The 19,225-nt window shown below is 51.1% G+C and overlaps 1 protein-coding gene across 1 annotated transcript in view; it reads left to right on the forward strand.

Moving 5' to 3' along the window:
• RPH3A (rabphilin 3A) overlaps positions 1 to 16,684 on the forward strand; it is a 21,890-nt gene extending 5,206 nt beyond the window's left edge. Inside the window, 21 exon segments of the mRNA XM_031555976.1 lie at positions 601 to 689; positions 1,107 to 1,121; positions 2,344 to 2,475; positions 6,925 to 7,054; positions 7,259 to 7,345; positions 7,595 to 7,649; positions 7,652 to 7,759; positions 7,963 to 7,989; positions 8,793 to 8,915; positions 9,337 to 9,423; positions 9,517 to 9,564; positions 9,636 to 9,833; positions 10,457 to 10,536; positions 10,880 to 10,954; positions 11,606 to 11,715; positions 12,115 to 12,241; positions 12,463 to 12,519; positions 12,694 to 12,845; positions 13,715 to 13,796; positions 14,307 to 14,403; positions 14,526 to 16,684. Of these exon segments, the coding sequence (XP_031411836.1) occupies positions 613 to 689; positions 1,107 to 1,121; positions 2,344 to 2,475; positions 6,925 to 7,054; positions 7,259 to 7,345; positions 7,595 to 7,649; positions 7,652 to 7,759; positions 7,963 to 7,989; positions 8,793 to 8,915; positions 9,337 to 9,423; positions 9,517 to 9,564; positions 9,636 to 9,833; positions 10,457 to 10,536; positions 10,880 to 10,954; positions 11,606 to 11,715; positions 12,115 to 12,241; positions 12,463 to 12,519; positions 12,694 to 12,845; positions 13,715 to 13,796; positions 14,307 to 14,403; positions 14,526 to 14,656 (1,998 nt within the window). The 5' untranslated portion in view covers positions 601 to 612 and the 3' untranslated portion in view covers positions 14,657 to 16,684.
• Positions 16,685 to 19,225: the final 2,541 nt, after the last annotated feature.

A 19,225-nucleotide genomic window follows, 5' to 3' on the forward strand; every position in this document is an offset into this window, starting at 1 on the left:
ATGGGGCTGGCATCAGGCTGGGCTTTGCCATCCGGAGCCTCCTCCAGCACTGCGCGATGTTGCGTTTTGCAGAGACTTCAAGATGCCAAAATACCTAAGAGGGAGTTTTGTTCCCCGGGAGAGGAGACGTGCTGGTTTTTGGGGGAAAGTTTCCCAGTTTGTATACATATATTTTTTCTATTTTGGAAGGGAAAACCTCCTCTTCCCTCCCAGCTCTGAAGCGTTGTAATTAATGCGAGGTCGGGCATCTCGTTAATTACATCCGCGCCGAGGGGAGGGCTGTGGGCTCTGTGCACGGTGCCGGCAGTGATCGGCAGTTCCATCCCCATCCCTGCAGCTCTCAGGCAGTGGGATCGGGGCCAGGCGGGGTTATCCCCCCCCGTGCCACCCCCTCGCCACCGGCAGCTGTCTGCACCGGCTGCCAGCAGGAGGGTGACAAAAAGCTCCGCTGTATCCCGGTGGGGAAAATGATGGATGCGTCTCGTTGTGCCAAAACCCAGCGAAGCGATTTGACCGCCCGACGCGATGAGTCAGCGCTCGCCGGATGCTAAATAGCGCTGCTCCATGCCCCGCGTCCCCAACCCGTCCGTGTCCCCGCAGGTCCCCTCGGCGATGACCGACGCGGTGGTGGGTGGCAGTGCTGACCGCTGGATGTGCCCCGGTGACAGAACCATGTCCCTCAGAGCCAGGTAAGGGGGGGTCCTCCATGAGGACAGTGGGCAGGGCGGTGTCACCTTGCTGGGTGCTGGTGGGCATCACACCACAGTTCTTTGTCCTGGTGGGATCAATGGGCATGGGGCTGGTTTGAGGATGCCGGGGCTGGTTTGGGGATGCCAGGGCTGGTTTGGGGATTTGGAGTCTGGTTTGGAGACAGGGAGAGTGGTTTTGGGACACAGGGTCTGGTTTTGGGACGCAGCATCTGGTTTTGGATGTGGGGTCTGGTTTTGGGATGTTTCAGGACATGGGGATTGGTTTTGAGACATGAAGAATGGTTTGGGGACATGGGGTCTTGTGGATGGGGATATGCAGTGGCCAAGCATAGGCTGAGCCACCCTCATCCTGTTCCTCCCCTCATCCTTGTCCCCTCTCTTTCCCTGTGCCTCCAGCAGCGAGAAGGAGCAGTGAGTATCCCGCTTGCTTTTTTTTTTTTTTGTCCCCGTTGCACTTTAGTTGTGTTATAACACTCCGAAAAAGACAGGGAGGACCTCACCCTGGTTATAGGAAAAGCAGTAACCTTTAGGAAGCACTGCCTTAATGAATTTACAGTCTTTTTACCCTGACAAGCTCTGTAGCTCCGGTGAGAACGGGGTGTCTGGGGAGATGCTTAGAGCAGCTCAGGAAGCACAAAAAGACCATTTTAACCCCGAAGGTGTCTCTCTCCAGCACTTCACATTTCTGCCATGATTCCTCCAAATCCTCACCATCCCCTCGCTTGCATTCTGAGTCCCCCCTGGTGTCCCCACTCTGCTGCCGGCTGTAGGATGCAGTGTGGGCATTGGGGTTATACTGCCTGGTACCCAGGTTGGGGCTGCTTTTCATGGGAACTTTTGGGGGAGGATGGTAACAGGGAAGCTCCCAGGTTTGGTTGTGGGGTTCTCCTGCTGCAGGTACCCCATCGCCATGAACAGAGCAGCTGTGGGAAGAGGTAGGATGGGAAGAGCAACCGCATGCAGCCCTGGCTGAACATGGGGATAGTTCTCAAAACATGGTTTTGAGAAGGAAATGTGTCTCTCCATTTGAAACAAATCTCTTGTTTTGTGTTCTGATGTTTTCCTGAAGTTCCCCATAGCAAAGGGAGACAGCGATGCTTGGGAGTCTGCTGCTGTAGGAGGTGTCCATAAGGCAAGGACATGGGATCCACGAATGTGCTCAGAGCCAGGTCCCCAAGTCTCAGTTTTCCATGGAGCTGGTCTGGAAACACCACCAAAGGGGACAGAACCAGGAGTGCCACCTTCAGCATTTATTTCACACCTTTTGGGATTGCTAATGGATGGCAGCAGATGGGCTTTAATTTGCAGCAGCAGTCTCAGCCATGGGTTAATTATAATTAGTGTCTCCGTGGATTGCATGGAGTCTGGTGAGAGACTGTGCAGGGGATGGAGGCATTCAAGGACAGGTGTGGCCGTGCCTCGTGCACAGCCAACAGGATGTGGCCATGGGGAGCTGAGCACATGGGGTTGGGAATTAGGGTGCAAAAACGCATAGAGCACACCCTGCAAAAATGAGAAATGGGAACAAGAGCTTCCAGCTAGGAGGAGAGTATGGGGAATAGGGAGGGCTTGCACGATTTTTCCCCTTTTTGGGGAATGTGGTGCCTGGCTGCCCCCTGCTCTCTCCCTGCAGATGGGCAGCTCGGGGCGGGCAGCCCGAGAGGCAGCGCAAGGGAGAGGAGCTGACGGATGAGGAGAAGGAGATCATCAACCGCGTCATCGCCCGTGCTGAGAAGATGGAGGAGATGGAGCAGGAGCGCATCGGGTGAGCGGGCGCGGCGGTGGGATGTGGTTTGGGGGCAGTGGGTGCCTTCAGTGTTCCACCCAGGGTGATGCTGGAGAATTTCTGGGCTGAGAATGGATGGTCTGGTAGGTTTTTGGTTGCTGAAAGACCTTGGCACGTGCTCACGTGCTGGTGAACGGCACCTACACGTGTATATTCACAGTGCTCTGCTGTTGCAAACTGCCCTATCTGCAGGCTGCAGCCTGTTGCCTCTTGACAATGCCAGGTTTGCTTTATTTCCCAAAATACTCAGTTTGGAGCAGCTCTGAGCAGCTCCAGGACCTAAAGTTTGCTTGCATCCAGCACAAAATGTGCCAGGCTTTCCTCTACTGCTTGTAGAAACCAGCTCCAAGTGCCTATGAATGGAAAGAGAACTCGCTGCTGATTCATTCTGCAAAAGAGCTTACGAGCAGCATTTCCCCAGCTTTGCACATTTCCAGCCTGCTAAGAATTACTCTCAGCAGTGATGCTTTTTTGGATTACGTTCCCAGGAATGTTAGTAGTGAGGGAGATATCTTTTTTTTTCCCCTTATTGTGCATTGCAGTAGATGTTTGCAGACTGTGGTGTGTGGGCTGGAGGGGGGGATATCCTGCCCTCATCCCAAGGAAATGGGCAAAGGATGGTACCCTGCACCCTATGGCCAGTTCCCCCTTCCAAGCAGGCACAGAAAGAGCCCTGCCAGCTCCTTCGTGCTGTTGGCTCCAGCATGAGCTGGAAGACGTGCAGTGATGGAAATAGGGGATAGTGCCTATAGAGCATCACCCTGGAAGTTATCCATGAGAGCTCTATGTGTTGTGGAAGATGATGCCTGCAGAGATGCAGCTGTTGAGCTCTGCATCCTTTGGGAGATGCTCCCAGAAAACCAGATTGTATGAGATCATGATGGGTTTTACGTTCCCCAAGTGGAAAAGGGGTCTCCCACTAAAAATAATAATAAAAATGAGCAGGATTGGTAAATATGAAGAATAACTTATGGGGTGCAGGGGGGTTATCTTGCTCCCAGAGCTCTCGGACCAAACCCCCTTCACCCAGCAGCGGGTCAATGCATTCATTGGGAGATATCTGTGGGGTCACTCATGTCAAACACAGCTGGGATTAATCCACAGCCAAAGCTTATTTTTAGCAGCAGGACGGCCGGCAGGAGACGTGGGCTGGGTGCTGATTGGGGCTGTAGGACAGGGACACTTTGGTGTTGTTTTCTTATGGCTGGGTCATTGTCTCATGGCAGGGAGAGATCTGGAAGGAGAGCAGGAGCTGAATCACCTTCAGCAGCGATGCAGTGGGCTGATGGATGGCTTCCTGCAGCTCAGGGCTTGTTATAAGGGATATCTTTCCCCCAAATCCTCCTACGTGTGGCTCTGCCTCCATCCTATCCGTGCTGTCCCTGCAGCTCTCCTATCCCTGCCCCACGCAGGGTTACCCACTGCACCAAATGCCCCCCCTGTGCCACTGCCATCCCATTAAACACATCCTGTGCTATTCCTTCCTGCATGGCGGCAGGGAATATTGCCAGTCCTGGACCACTGCTTGCTGCAGGTGCTCTCCCAAAGCATATTTATGGGGCCAGGCAGATGTTTTATTACCAGGGAAGTGTTTTACTGCCCTTATCTCAGGTGCATGTGAAGCATCCCAGATAGGCAGCTTTGCTTGGCTCTATCTTGCTGCCATCAGCCACGAGCACAGCCTTTTGGTGATGGATGGGATGCACTCCCTCCCTGCATGTTCAGGAACTCCAACTGTGGGATTTAACTCAGTGCCACCACTTTCTTTTCTTCCTCTGCTTATTTTATTTTGTTTATTTATTCCCCGTTTGAACCATTTGTTATTAGTGTTATCTCCTGCTCTTTGGCTCAGAGGGATGGGTGCTTTGAAGGGCACGCAGTGATAAGGGAAACGTTGCTGAGGTCCTAGGGACATGCAGGGGAATGGGATGGGGATGTGATGGTTGTTTGATGTGTGCCATAAAAATGAGTGCTTCCAAGGCATGGAGAGGGAGGAAAAGTCCATGGGAAGGCAGAGGTGGGTGGGCACAGCCAGGGCAGGAGCACCACAAGATGCAGTGGAAAAAAACAAACCAAATTTGCTTTGAAATGCTGTAAATCCTGCTGCTGTTGGCAGCAGGAGAACAGCTCATGCCTAGCACAAGAATACCTCTCTGTGCCCTGTGATCTCCTCCATCAGGCCCCAGCTTGCCTCCTTCTGCCAGCTTCGCCCCAGGACTTCGATTTTAATCTTTTATACCCTCTTCTCATGGCAGCATTTGAATCAGGAAAAAAGAAATGCCCAATTTCTCTGGCTTGAATGGATGTTTTAATTAGGCAAATGGGCTTCGTTTTAAATGAGTGCCACAGGTGTGTTTGGTGCCAGCTGAAGCACTTCCACTGGTTAAAAAACCTCTTAAGGAGCTCCTTCTGCTAAATGAGAGACAGGGAGAGATTTTGCAGCTAAATAATGAATCTCTTGAAATGTTAAGGCTTTTTTTTTTTTTTTATCTTCTTTTTTATTTTTTTCCTGCTTTGATTGTGCCATTTGTTCTAGTTTCTATAATAAGTTTGTTTGGGCTTGCAGATTTCCAACGGGAAGCTGCTTCTCTTTGGAGCTGAGCTGTTGCAGCACAGGGGAAAAAAATGCAGATAAATACGCTTTACTGCTGAGAAAATGAAGGGTTTTGCTTCAGAAATATTTTCCCTGGCCAAGTGGGGACAATGTGGTCGTGTTGCACATGGTCAGATATGGGGTAGAAAACCACCATGGCACTGACGTGCGGCAAAAAGCCATCCTGCCATGGGCTCCTTTGTGACCCTCTGCCATGGGCTTAATTAAAGTAGGAAGTAGTTTGGGAACAATCAGTTTCTGGGTTTTAATGAGCATGATGCTTGTTTATGGGATAATCCAGCTCTGCTGAAGTCAAGGGGTGTAAAATGACCCTACGCCAATGGCTCTGGAACCCAACTGGTTGCGTAGGAGGGAATCACATAGGATGATCTGCAGAGCATTAAACAGATGCTCAGAGGCAGGGACAGACATCACAGCTCTTGGAAATAAAGCTGTAACAAAGAACAGCCTGCTGCCACTGTGTGCAGGGAGATGATCCCACTGCATGGGAACCAGTGGGGAACCCATGGGTAGGAAATCCATCATCAGGAGCCCAACGATGGGAACCCACAAGTGGGAAACACATGAGAGGGAAACCAGCAGTGTGAAATAACTGGTGGGAAACCAACCAGTTGGAAACCCACCAGTAGGGTTAAGCACATCGCCCACCCAAGGAAGCCATTGCAGCCACACTTAAGGGGCTCTGCTTCATCAGGAGCAATGAATCCATGCTTTGGGTTTGGTTCAGTGGCTGATGAAGAGCTCCCAGAGGCTCTTGGTGATCCCAACCAGCTGCTGATGAGGCATTTGATGAGTTGTAGTAAAACGCCTTGGAGCATGCAACCTGTTTTTCCCCTCTTGCTGCTTTTCCTCTCCAAGGACCCATGTAAAATGATGTGAGTGCAAAGTGGGATGTGACATGCAGGATGTTGACCAGGGGTGGGATGCTGATTGTGAGCAACTGCAAGTGCTGGCAGCAGCAGAGCCATCATCTATCTGCAGTTGCCATCAGATGTGGGAAAACGTCTCTTAAACGCCTTATTTTTCCAATGCATCTTGTGTTAGCATCTTTGTCAGATTTGGGTCATGCTGTGATGGGAGTGGAGAAAGACCCTGCGGGTAAGGATTGTGCCGTTTGCTCTGATGGACTCTGTTTTCCTCCCCTCTTCCTTTTTTCTCCCTGAGTGCCATCAATGATGCATTATTTTCCCCTTCCAGCACTATCTGTAGGTATTGGATTCAGGGTTGGCACCTGCTCTCCTGTGGATGAGCTTTACAAATCCCCTTTGTGCTGCTGGGGGCAGCTGAACTGTTGAGTTTTGAGTTTGAGCTGCTCAACTGTTGGCTTTTGTTGGTTTGTTTGTTGTACATTTGCAGTTAACAGATGTGTTTTTGCAGACTGTTCTCTGGTGGGCTTTTGGCGTTTTACTCAAAGGGCTGCAAATTATGGTAAACTATATGCAATATTTTCAGTAGAAAATGAGAAAATCAATTAATTCACTCAACTTTCTCACTAGAACCATTCCAATATTCTTTTCAATAGCAGGATGGATTTTTTTTTTTTTCCCTGTTTGGGCAAAAGCTGCTTGGCTGACGTCAAACTGCTTTGCAAGGAGATGCTGACATTTGGCATTTTTCTGCACGTGTAGCAGTCGACATCAGCAGGAAAGTCAATAGGAGTGCAAATTATAGTAATTCCATGGGGGATTATAATATTGCAGCGTGCCCCTTGGGGTGTGTTCCCCCCTGTTGCATTCCCCACGGCTACAACCTGCTGCCCCAAGGCCCCCTGAGGCAGGGCTGCAATGTCCATGGTGACAACGTGTCTCCTCCAGGCGCCTGATGACCCGGTTGGAGGACATGCGCCGCAGTGTGCTGGGAGATGGCGTGAACCGCTGCATCCTCTGCGGGGAGCAGCTGGGGCCACGTGGCTCTGCCTGTGTTGTCTGCGAGGACTGCAAGAAGGCGAGGATCTTATTATCTCTTCTCTTGTTTTTCCAGCTCGTCCATCCCTCGTTGTCCGTCCCTCGTTGTCCCATCCCTCGTTGTCCCATCCCTCGTTGTCCCATCCCTCGTTGTCCATCTCTCGTTGTCCCATCTCCCATTGCCCCAGGCCTAACATCACCGTCTGACATCCTTCTGCCCCACGGCACTTTTCTCTCTCTGCAGAACGTCTGTACCAAGTGTGGCGTTGAGACAACCAACAGCCGTCCCCACCCCATCTGGCTGTGCAAGATCTGCAGTGAGCAGCGGGAGGTGAGCGAGGCCACGGTCCTTGACTGGGAGCAGCACCTTATCCATCTCCTTCAGCATGGTTTTTATAGGATGCTCTGGGATAAAATGCCTTATTCTTCTCTTGCAAATAATCTCAGAGGCTCCTGGTTGTCACAGCAAGAATTGGATGAAAGAAATCAAAGAGTTGAATAAATAGCAAGAGGGGCTGTGGGGGGGGGAGATAAGGGCGCTGTGTGCCCTCAGGCCCACCCCGTGTCTTTTTCCCCTCAGGTGTGGAAGCGGTCTGGCGCTTGGTTTTTCAAGGGATTGCCCAAGCAGATGCTGCCCAGCCGATGCCTGTCAGCAAGAGCAAGGTGCCTCCGGCCCCAAGTGAGCCCAGCCCAGCTGAGCCACCAGCCCCGGACCCAAAACTGCCATCCCGCACACCTGGTCGGGGTAAGTGGCATTGCCCAGGGGTCCCCATCATGCTGAGCCCTAAAAACGAGTGTTCTGACAGTCGTGGAGGATGCTATGGGTATTTTTAAGGTCCCAGAAATTGCTCTGATATCCTCACTGCCTCTTGAAGGGTTTTTCTGGGGAGGGGTTTCTCTGGGTTTGTGGGATCCCTCACTGCTTCTCACTCTGTTTGTGCTCCCAAGGCCAGGCAGACGAACAGGACCACTGTGGTAAGCACCATGTGTGCCCCGTGCCCTCTTCCAATGCCTTCCCCTGTGTAGATGCTGCCCAGTGGGGTTTCTCCTTCCCGCTGGTGCTGAGCTCCCTGGGACCTTCCCACACACCGCAGTTGAATGCGCTGAGCAGAGCTGCTATCTCCTTATAGATGATGCTGCTCACCTGCCATGCGGGGAGGATTTGTCCCAGCTGCTCCAGGCCCCCAGCATGCTCGCACCCTGCCCCTCATTTTCCTAAAGCTCTCTTGGAAAATGACTCCTTGCCTCGCCGTTTCCTCACCCGCACCCCCTCGCCTCCCTCCGCAATCTGTTGCGTTTCACTTCTCCTTGCGCGCAGCCAAGGATAAACAGCCCATTTGTGTCAGAGCAAAGATTTATACCCACGAGCCGGGTGAGTGCCGGGACCTTTTGCATCCCATCTGCGGGCTGCGATTCATCAAGGAGCAGCGGTGCGGGCGCCCTGGTGCGTGCGGCGGTGATTTATCCGCTCGGATGGCCGCCGGGGGGTGCGCAAATGAGACACGGGCAGCTGTCGCTGACATCTTGCTAATAAATAGCAGATGATTGGCAAAAAGAAAAGATGATCTCCCTGTCCTGTAAGGTCATTAAGGGGTTGATGGGCACTGATGGATGTCCTTGTTTTCTGCCTCCTGGTATCCCTATGATGCGCTGTGTCCTTTGGATGTTTCCAAGCGCTACGTGCAGGCTGTGTGTGGCTCTTCCTTCTTCTCCTCTTCCTCCTGTTCCCCCAGGGGTGGGTGGGATGAACCTCACCGCCGTGTTTCTCACTCCTACAGGCAGTGAGGTGACGATGGCCACCCGGGTCCGCAAGCCGGCTGAGGGCAGGATGGGGCCATGTGGCAGCGAGGACACGGAGAGCCGTGACCCCACCGTCGAGAGTGGGGTCAGCAGGAGCCCTGGTGAGAGCCATGCATTGCACACGGGTGTGCTCGTGCACACTGCTGGCAACGATCCATTTCACTTTGCTGAGTGGTGCAATGAGATGAGCCCACTTGTCTCTCAAGGGCTGAGCTTGCAGAGGTTGATAAGACTGGGAATGTGTGTGCTGGGTGCTGCTCTGAGGATGGATGCTTTCCTGTTTCTTACAACCAGCAGGGATGAGGACATGTCCCCACAAGACTTGTAGCTCCTGCCTGGTGTGAGGGTGGAGTGATGCTCAATGTTGTTTAGATTCAAAAGCAGAGAAGGAAAAATTGTGATCTGGAGGCAAAAAGGAGCAGGCTGGAGGCTGTCAGCTCCACATCAGGGCAATGCTCAGCTCCCAAACAGAATTGCATTGCTCCATCCCAATGCCAGTGCTGATCCTGTTCCCACTTGCAGGTGTGAAGAGAGCCAACTCCATGCAAACCAACTCCACACCACCCCCACGGCCACCCGCTGCCACTGTCGGGCCAGCAGCACCTGCAGGTAGGGTGCTGTGGGGCTGGGGTGGACAGCCCAATGTAGGACTGGGAAGCGTATCACCATGGTCATCCCATTAACCATGTATCTAACCCCCAGTGGCAAGACCAGGTCCTGGGGCAGCTGGCCGCATGCTGGAAACACAAGGTAAAAGGTTGGGTTCCTGTTGAGGACCTGGGGACAGCACACACTGGGGGCTAATGGGATCTCTCCTGCAGCAAGCCCACCGCCGGGACCCCCGGAACCAGCCCGTGCAGCCCCCAAGGAGGAGCGGGCCGGGGGCTACTCTGCACCCCCAGCTCGGGATGAGAGGCCAGCCCGGCCCCCTGGAGCCCCACAGCCCTCAGCCCCATTGCGACAGCCTCCCCCAGAGGAGGAGGAAGAGGACGCCAACAGCTATGACTCTGATGAAGGCAGTGCGTATCCAGGGGTTGGGGGATGTGTGGGTTTCTGTGGGAAAGCCAACTGGAAAGTGAAAAGTACTCTCCAGAACTTCAGCCTGTGATGATTTGGGTACTTCCAAATGTAGGAAGGACCTCAGAGCCTTAGGGGTGTCTCTGTGCTTTGGTTTTAGCTCTTGACATCTGGGTTGGGTGAGGGATGGAGGATGGAGCTGCAGCCGAGCCCACTCCCATCCTCAGTTTTGCACCAGGTTACTCAGCTCTGATGTGTGCTATTGTCTGTGCTAATGTGACCTTCCCGTTTCAAGAGGCCCAAATTTGGCTGGTTGTCCAGCCACCTGTAGGAAAAGCATGGTGGCTTTAGTCCCTCAATGCCACGAGATCTCGATGTTTGGCCATTTACTCCCCTAACAAGTGGCTTTACTGCCTGAGGATGAGCATCCTTGGAGGGACACGGCTTCGCTTCCCCAGCCTGTTCCTACTAAGGAAGCGTTTCTGCATCCTCAGCTCGCGCTGGGTGGTGATGTCCATAAGAAGCTTTTACATCTAAGCGGCAAATCTTTCTCATGTATTGCTAATTGGGGTTGCTTAAGCAGAGGTATTGGCCGGGGTTCTTACGAGATGCCGTTCCCCTGCAGCCACGCTGGGAGCGCTGGAGTTCAGCCTGCTGTACGACCAGGAGAACAGCGCCCTGCACTGCACGCTCATCCGTGCCAAGGTGAGCCCTTCCCGGCCCCTGTCGCGACAGCGTCCCATCACCTTGTGTGTGCGGTGCCACCGGATGGCGCTTTCTTTCTCTGCCTTTCTATCACGGATGTGAATCTGCGCCCAGCGTCCTGGGGCTGGGAGGGATGGAGTTGGATTTTTTTTTCTGCTTCTGGGCATCCCAGATGTTCAGAGCTGCTCCCCTCTGCCCCCTTCTCTCTCTCCCCCTTTCCCCTTCCCTTTTTTCCCTCTCTCCTTTCACTTCCCTTCTCTTCTTGTTTCATGGATAGATTTCATCATTTCCTTACTCTGCTTAACAAGGATTCATTCCCTGTGTCTCCTTTATTATATTTCAGGGCTTGAAACCGATGGACTCGAACGGCCTGGCAGATCCTTATGTAAAGCTGCACCTCTTGCCTGGGGCCAGCAAGGTGTGTCTTATCCTGGGCTGGGTGTGCTGGCCATGGCCTGGGGAGTGAGTGGAGGTTTTCTAAGCCTCCCAGACCCCTGACTTGCAGCAGACCTCCTCCCCTTGAAGTCTTGGTGTGGCTTCTCCCCGACACAAAACCTAATTATTACCAGAGTTTGAAAGTTTGGTTTGCTTTGCTTTGAAGTCGTGGTGTGTTCTAATTAGAGCTGTGAAGAAGGAACAATTAAGAGAGTGAACTCTAACTTCTTTTTCCTTCCCATTGCATCAAAGCAAGCTCTGCAAATCTCTCTTCCCAGCCCAGCTGGATCCAGCTCAGTGGGGAAATCATTTGGGAATGCAGGAGCACAGTTGGCTCAGGGCCGCTGGCATGGCTCCTTGCTCAGGGTGCAGAGCTCAGTCCTACAGCTGAGCTCTGCCCAGGGGAACTGTGAGCAAAAAGAGGGAGAAACTGAGAGCAAAAGCCTTGAATTGGCATTTGCAGGTTAACTTTGTGCACAGAGATGTGCTGGCTGCCTTGTCTCATGCAGAATAAATCCAAGTGTCATCATCAGGAAAGAGCTTAAGTCTTTGATGCCGCAGCCCAGTTGCCTCCCATAAGCTACAGGTGCCCAAAGCCCTGGCTCAGGTGCCGTGTTGTCTTTTGGTGCTGTAGTCAAATAAGCTGAGAACAAAGACCCTACGCAACACCCGCAACCCGGTGTGGAATGAGACCCTGGTGTATCACGGCATCACGGATGAGGACATGACACGGAAAACACTCAGGCAAGTAGAGGAGCTGGGGAATTGCTTGGTGCTTGGCAGGATGATGCTGGGAGAGGGGATAGGCAGAGCACCTGGAAATGAAGAATTTGGGGTCCACATCTGGGCTCTGTACTCTTAATCTTACAGTATACAGGTCAAAAAAATGATTAGAAGTTCCTTAAAATGTTTGATGTTTCTTTTTTAAAGGAAACTTCTTTCTCTTGTCTTCTTACCTCCGTACACTCCAACATCCCAGCAGAATAGAAGTTCTGTTTTCTGGCCATTTTGGCCAGAGGAAGGCAGATGTTTGGCTCTGCCCACCCTGGTCACCTTGCAGGAGGGTTTTCGTGTGGTTTTATGCTCCAGGTGTTGCTGTAACCTGCCTGTCTGATGCTGACTTTGCCCTTCCCTTTTCTCCAGGATCTCCGTGTGCGATGAAGACAAATTTGGCCACAATGAGTTTATTGGAGAAACTAGAGTTTCCTTGAAAAAACTCAAGGCCAATCAGAAAAAGAACTTCAACATCTGCTTGGAGAGAGTAATACCAGTGAGCTTCTATGAAATTTCTGCTACTGTTACTTTTGAGGTTGTTAACAACCGCTGTGTGAGGGAGTTCATGGTCAACTCAAAAGTGTAGATACTGGATATCGTTGAGTCTTTAGGGGTGGGTTCCAAGCTACACCCAAAGCCTGGACTCCAGGGAACCTTGTAGCCTTTCCCATGTGTGGTCACTCATGGCAGTCTCTTTTCTTCCCTTCCCCATCCCAGATGAAGCGTGCTGGAACGACAGGCTCGTCTCGCGGGATGGCTCTGTATGAGGAGGAGGTGAGGACCCTCAGCACTTTTCACCCCATCACTCTCATTGTAACCCTTTATTGAACCAACAAGGGGTTGGTGCATGGCTACAAGTCTCCTTCGTGTCTGTTTTGTCTCTTCTTTGCCATTGCCTGGCTTCTGCTCCCTGCTTGTGTCCTTATCTCCAGTTGTTTTCTCTTGCAGGTGGATCGCGGTGGGGACGTGGAGGAGCGTGGCAAGATCCTGGTGTCCCTCATGTACAGCACCCAGCAGGGAGGCCTGATTGTGGGCATCGTGCGCTGCGTGCACCTGGCAGCCATGGACGCCAATGGGTACTCAGACCCCTTCGTTAAACTGTAAGTGAGCACCCACTGTCCGTGGCACACGGCCATGGGGTCACCAGAGAACACCCTCTATTCTCCCTAAAAGCCATGCAATAGCACCTGTGTTGTGCGTCTTGCACATCTTGAGTGGAACTAAGCGCTCTTCTTTCTCAGTCTCTCTCTTTTCTCTGATATTTTCCATTTTCACAAACAGAAAATGCTGGCTTTCCATTTTTAAACCAAATTCCAGCACAGATCTAACAAGCGCCAACCATGCAATTTAATTTGGGATCTGCAGCCCAACGTGGAGCGTGAGCCCCTGACCAATTCCACATTCTCTGGATGAAACCACCTTGGCTGAGAGTGCTGGTCTGCACTTTGTTAAACACTGAGGGCTATTTTTAGCTTTTTAAAATATAAATCTGGCCACCAATGTATGTGTTGACACATTCCTGGCCGCATTTTCCATCAGCAGTTTTCTTTGGGAAAAGAAGACTTAGGACCCATTGCATTTTTTTTGAGGGACAGCGAGGGGCTGAGGGCATGGCCCCAGGTCAGCTTTCTGGTTTAAAAGTGGCACTGGTTGCTGTGAGCAAGGGAAACACTCCCTGCAGACAGGGAGTTTCTGCTGAGCTCAGCTCCCTGCAAAACAGGGCTGTGTGGTTTCCCATATGTAGTCTGGCAATACGAGGAGAAAAAAAAAAAGAGTATTTAAGATTTTACTTGTTTTACATTTATTTGAGATAATTTTAGAAGGTGGGAAGGGAGGCTGGCTAACCCATTTCATTGCCTTAAATATCTCTGGTTGCTTTCTTCGAGTCCAAAAATCACTTTTTTTTGGTAGCATACAAGCTCACACTCTTCTCTCACTTGAATTTTTTGCTGTTTTCTGTTGCCCCCAGTTGGCTGAAACCTGACATGGGAAAAAAGGCCAAGCATAAGACCCAGATTAAAAAGAAAACATTGAATCCTGAGTTTAATGAGGTAAGGATGTATGTAATTTCCTGCTGTTAAGCCAACCTTAATGGTATTTGCAGACCGTGGGCAACCTAGAATTGCTACGGGTGGGATGGGCACCCTGACCCACTAAGCTGATACATCTCTCTGGCTTTGGCCACCAACCCAATAGGGAATTCTTGCCAGGCTCCTCCTGCACCTCCTAGTGAGGTGTTGTGGCTGGAGGTTTTGGGGTTTATGTGATGAGGAACATGCAGAAGACTCAGTTAGATGCAAGGAATGAACTGTACAGTTGGACTGGATGATCTCAGTGGTCTTTTCCAACCTTAATGATTCTGTGATTCTATGATTCTAACTTGGCTTGTGCACTGTGCTGCCATTCAGGGGGAAGAGCATCTGCTCTTCACTGCTGCCCTTTAAATACGCTCTCCTTGTTTCTGAATTCAGGAATTCAGGATATTTTCAATTCCTTACAGCACTTTTCCAGGTATGATTTCCTTGCAAACATGGGGTGATGTGGGTGTTCTCCCATTGCAGGAGTTTTTCTATGATATCAAACACAGCGACCTGGCCAAGAAGTCCCTAGACATTTCTGTCTGGGATTACGATATCGGCAAATCTAACGATTACATCGGTGAGTGGAGGTCTCCGTGTGGTTGGGTGCCCCATACAGGGCTGGCTCTATGGGAGGATGGAAGTGGTTTGCAATGGAATATCAGCATCAACTCTGAACGTTCCCTCCTCCCCTTCCTGTAGGCGGCTGTCAGCTCGGCATTACGGCAAAGGGGGAGCGCTTGAAACACTGGTACGAGTGTCTGAAGAACAAAGACAAGAAGATTGAGCGCTGGCACACCCTCCAGAATGAGAACCACGTTGCCAGTGATTAAAGGCAGCCACAGCTCAGTCCTGCACCCCTCCTATAGGTCTGTCTGTCTTCCAGTGCAGCCATGCCTTGCTACGCGCCCTGGGCAGCACCGCTGCTCTGCCTCCTCCAAGCATCCCCTGTGCCCCAATCTCACCTCTGTGTGAAAACGAACCCAGATCTTTTATATTCACTTCCTTTTCTTTTGGGTCATCAAATTATCCCGGTGTGCAGTTTTGTCAAGCAATACTTACTGTGTCCCATCCCTTTGCCTCTTTCTCAGTAGTCTCACGCGTGCTGCCGTAGTGTTGGTGTGTGTGACAGCACGTGTCCCATTGCCCCAGCTCACTGCTCCATCCCAGTGCGGGATGTGTGGCCCCTGAATGTGCAGTTGGAGCACGGATGTGGCAACAAGTGGATAGTTCTGCTTGCTGGGTGCTGATACCGAAAAATTTAGCTTGATGTGGGTTGTAACCATCATTCGGTATCCAGAGCATGTGTCACAGATGTCACCCTGTGAGCACGGCTTGAGCTTTTGATCCGCTCCACGTGGGCAACATCGCAGTGCATCTTTCTGAATTTCTGCTGGGAGGATCCACCAGTTGTACAACACTGGTAGAGACATGCAGGGATCCATGCTGTGCTTGCAGGGAAGCATAGGCTGGGGCTGGTTAGGGTAAGCTGAAGGCAGCATGGGGCTTTGCTGCTGTCCTGCTGTCCAATGCAGTTGGGCTGCCCCAACATCGGCTGCACCGTGCAGGAGGGAAGCCAAGGGAGAAGAAATTTCCCACCAACTAGCTGTTATGTTCATAGATTGTTGCTTTAAAATACCACAAACACTGACAGTAGCTGCAACAGGTAGAGGTCTTCCAACTTTTTGGTTTCTGGAAGCATATATTTTTTGGTTATAGTTTTTGCAAGTCTGCACAAGATCTGTTGTCTTCAAGATCTGTTGTCTTCAAGATCTGTTGTCTTCAAGATCTGTTGTCTTCAAGATCTGTTGTCTTCAAGATCTGTTGTCTTCAAGATCTGTTGTCTTCAAGATCTGTTGTCTAAAGCTGTGCTTTAACGATTGTCTGGAGGTGTTTTCTTTGCTGTCTCTAGCAGAGAGCCGCAGTGCTCTCAGACTGATGCCCTTCATTTCTGTTCCCATCCTGCTTCCCCTGCTGTCTCCGGACAACCTCAAGCATAGCAACATCGTTGAGCAGTGCTGGGCTGTCCTTCTCAACCACAACCCGCGCATGCTGTGCAAAACCCGGCTTCAGCCCCTCTGGCTGTGCTGCTACCCCATGCAACTCGCTGCTGTGTCCCGCTGTGCTCTAATCCAGCTGTACCGCAGAGCTTCCTTGTCACTGAGATGAATTATTTTCCTATTCTTGAAATATATATATATATTTAAAATATTTTTATTTCCGTAACCCCCTAGGAATGGGGGAATGCTGGGGAAACGTCTGAAGTTACCTTTAAAAAAGAACAAATGAAATAAAATCTAAGCAATTCCTTTATTCCAGCCATGCAGCAGCCCACCCTCCTTTGTGTGTGCAGAGCTATTAAATTAAGGTTGCTTCCTCCTGTGTCCTGTATCAATGTGCCCTCTCCCTTCAGACAACCGATGCTCAACTCGTCTCTTGGCACCCATGAAAATAAATAAAGTGCAACTTGCTGGTCCCACTCTGGGTATTGTGCAAACCACAGTCCTTGTCTCTATTTGCCACCCTCCTCTGAGTTTTTCTGATGGTAATTTCTGCCCTGAATGACTTTCTTTTCGTTGTAAATAAAGCATGCACGTATGGATGGGGAATGGTACAACAACAACAACAAAAAAGAAGAAAATGAAACAAAAAGCCTCTTCTACTGCTGTTTGCATTCCAACTTGCATGCAGTGATTTTACAGCAAAATATCAGTTTACAAATATTAACAGAAAGAGAAAATGTTACACAGGAACTAGAAATATTCCAGTCTTCCGCTGCATGCAGCACAACATCCTCTCTTGGTGTGGTATCTAATAAAGTGAGACTATTGGAAAAGAAAAAAAAAATAAATAAAGGATGGTTCTTGGCTTCTTTCATTCCCTATGAGAATAGGAACACATGTGGGAGGCATGCGTGGGATGGTCATGTTTGTACCCCATCCCTGCAGAACACAGAGCTCCCAGTGCTGTGGAGCTTGCCCTCCTGTGCAATGGGATCAGTGTGGATTTTGGTGAAAGATGGGGATTCCCCATGGGAAGCGCTCCCAAAGTGCACATGGGCTCTCAGCATGCCTTGGCTCAGGAGGAGCACAAATCTCACGGCGCATCCGGGGCAGTCACTGATTTGCTGTGACACTGCTATGCATCCCGTTGTAGAGTAACCCAACCACACACAACTAACTTCCCTGTGCCCTTTGTCGTGCTGGGGTTGGAGTTACCCCCGTGCCGTGCAACTGCCATCTGTTCCCACTGGCTGCAGTGCACAGGGACACCCACAGCTCCAGCAGTGCTCACAGCCCCGTGCCCTGAGCGTGGCTGTGTGCAGGGATGGGGCACCACCACCTCTGAACACCCTGTGCAGTGCCTCGCTGCCCTCAGTGCAAACAACTTTTTCTCCTATCCAACCTAAATCTCTCCTTTCAGTTGGAAACCATTTCCTCTTGCCCTCTCACAGCAGACCCTGCTGAAGAGTTTGTCCCCTGGGATGCTGCTCCATCCCTTGGATCATTTTTGTGGCCCTCCTCTGGACGTGCTCCAGCAGGTCCGTATTTCGTGCTGGGCACCCGCACCTCCCGCATCCCTGAAAGGACGCCCAGGCCGTGCAGTATTGCTGGGTGCAACGCAGAGATGCAGCAGCAGAGGCCACTGCTGCTCCACTGATAACAAGGAAAGCCGGAAGGGAATGCGGGGCGTTCCGCCCAGCACCGCCTGGTTTAATTGCCACCAGGTTTAATTGCCGCCCCACGTAATTACGGACAAGATAGCTCAGCTGTGGTTGGTTGTGAGGTTCTGATTGGAAGGGCTTCTAAAGAGAGAGAGGGGGGATAAAAGAGGGTCATTAGGCCCTGCTGACACTTCTACTCCTGTTTTCTTCTCAGCCTCTCTAATAGGAAGCCCTTAGACTGCAAACTTTGTTTGACCAGAGCTGTTATTTGCACGTTCTGCTTTTGTAGGCATTATGTTCTATTATGCTTTATGTTTTTAATTACATCTCAGAGCATCTGAATTGTTCCGCTATTTCAACAAGTTTCCTTGAGTCCTAATTAGATTAAAACCTTCGGTGCAATCAATAGATTCTCATCTCGGTACTCACCAAGCCAGTCCCAAACAGTAATTTACAGCCTTGGTTGTTATGAAATCAATACAGATTTGCTTTTCATTGAGAGAACTGTAAAGCATGGGTGACAGCCGGCGCAGTAAGAAGCTGGTGTGGAAGTGGATCTCTTGCTGGTGTTGGAGAGTGGCCAGGGAGCTTCAGAGAGGAGGAGAAGCTCTGGGAGCAGAGCGCACCTCTTCCACCCACTGGGCTGAGGATGGTGACAAGGTGCTGAGCTCTTGCGCTTCTTCTGAGCAGGAGGTGAGTGCTTGTCTCAGGGAAGAGGACTCAGCAGCTTTGTTGGATCTGTGATGCCAACATGGTGAGCTTCCCAAGAATGGTGGGGCAGGAGTTCCCTACAGGCACTGCTTGCCTCTCTGCTATCTTCTCCCAGGATGTGCTTTCCTTTTGTGAAGTTTGTGGCAGAGCCCAAGGACACGATCCATGTTATCATTCTTTCACTATCTAAATGGAGGCTGTAAGAAAGAAGGGGGTGGACTCTGAAGCAGGGTCTGTTGCGATAGGACAAGGGGAAATGGTTTCAAATTGAAAGAGAGGAGATTTAGATTGGATATAAGGAAGTATTTACACTGAGGGCAGTGAGGCACTGCACAGGGTGCTCAGTGAGGTGGTGGTGCCCCATCTGTGCAGACACCCAAGGTCAGGGGATGGGGCTGTGAGCACTGCTGGAGCTGTGGGTGTCCCTGTGCACTGCAGGCAGTGGGACCAGCTGGCTTCTGGGGGTCCTTTCCTACTCAAATGATTCTATGACCCTGGAGTGCCCACTGCTAATCTCTCTTCTTAGGGTGTAATCCATTAAAAAGGACTTCTAAAGGCTTTGCATCACAGAGAGCCTTTTTGTGCCTTAGCATTATTTTCTCAATAAGAAAGAAGTGATGGGAGCTGTGCAAGGATGTGGGGCGCCTTCATGGCTGCTCTGGAGATGGGAGCAGTTCATGGAGGGACACCCTGTTTTTTTCCTCCCAAATCTGGCTCCAGGATAGCTGCTGCCATCCCAAAAGGCAGTGCTGCAGGTCACTTCTTATCCCATGTCTCTGGCCTTCCTGAAGGAGACACTTCTGTCTTCTAGGGTGTCATGGTTTCATGATTTTTCATTATCGGTATTCCACATCATAACATCATGCAATGCACTGGGGGTTTGACTGCTGATGCTCAAGTTCCGGGTGCCTGTCCAGCGGAGAAGAGCAGCTACGTTTCCCCAGGGGGCTTTGCGGTCAGCGAGGAGATATAACTCCCGGCAAGGTCACCTGATGCTCTCTTCTTTGCCTGCGCTGCTTCGCTTGCG

The sequence above is a fragment of the Meleagris gallopavo genome, chromosome 17 (genome assembly GCF_000146605.3).
Source record: "Meleagris gallopavo isolate NT-WF06-2002-E0010 breed Aviagen turkey brand Nicholas breeding stock chromosome 17, Turkey_5.1, whole genome shotgun sequence".
Taxonomy (NCBI): Eukaryota; Metazoa; Chordata; class Aves; order Galliformes; family Phasianidae; genus Meleagris; species Meleagris gallopavo.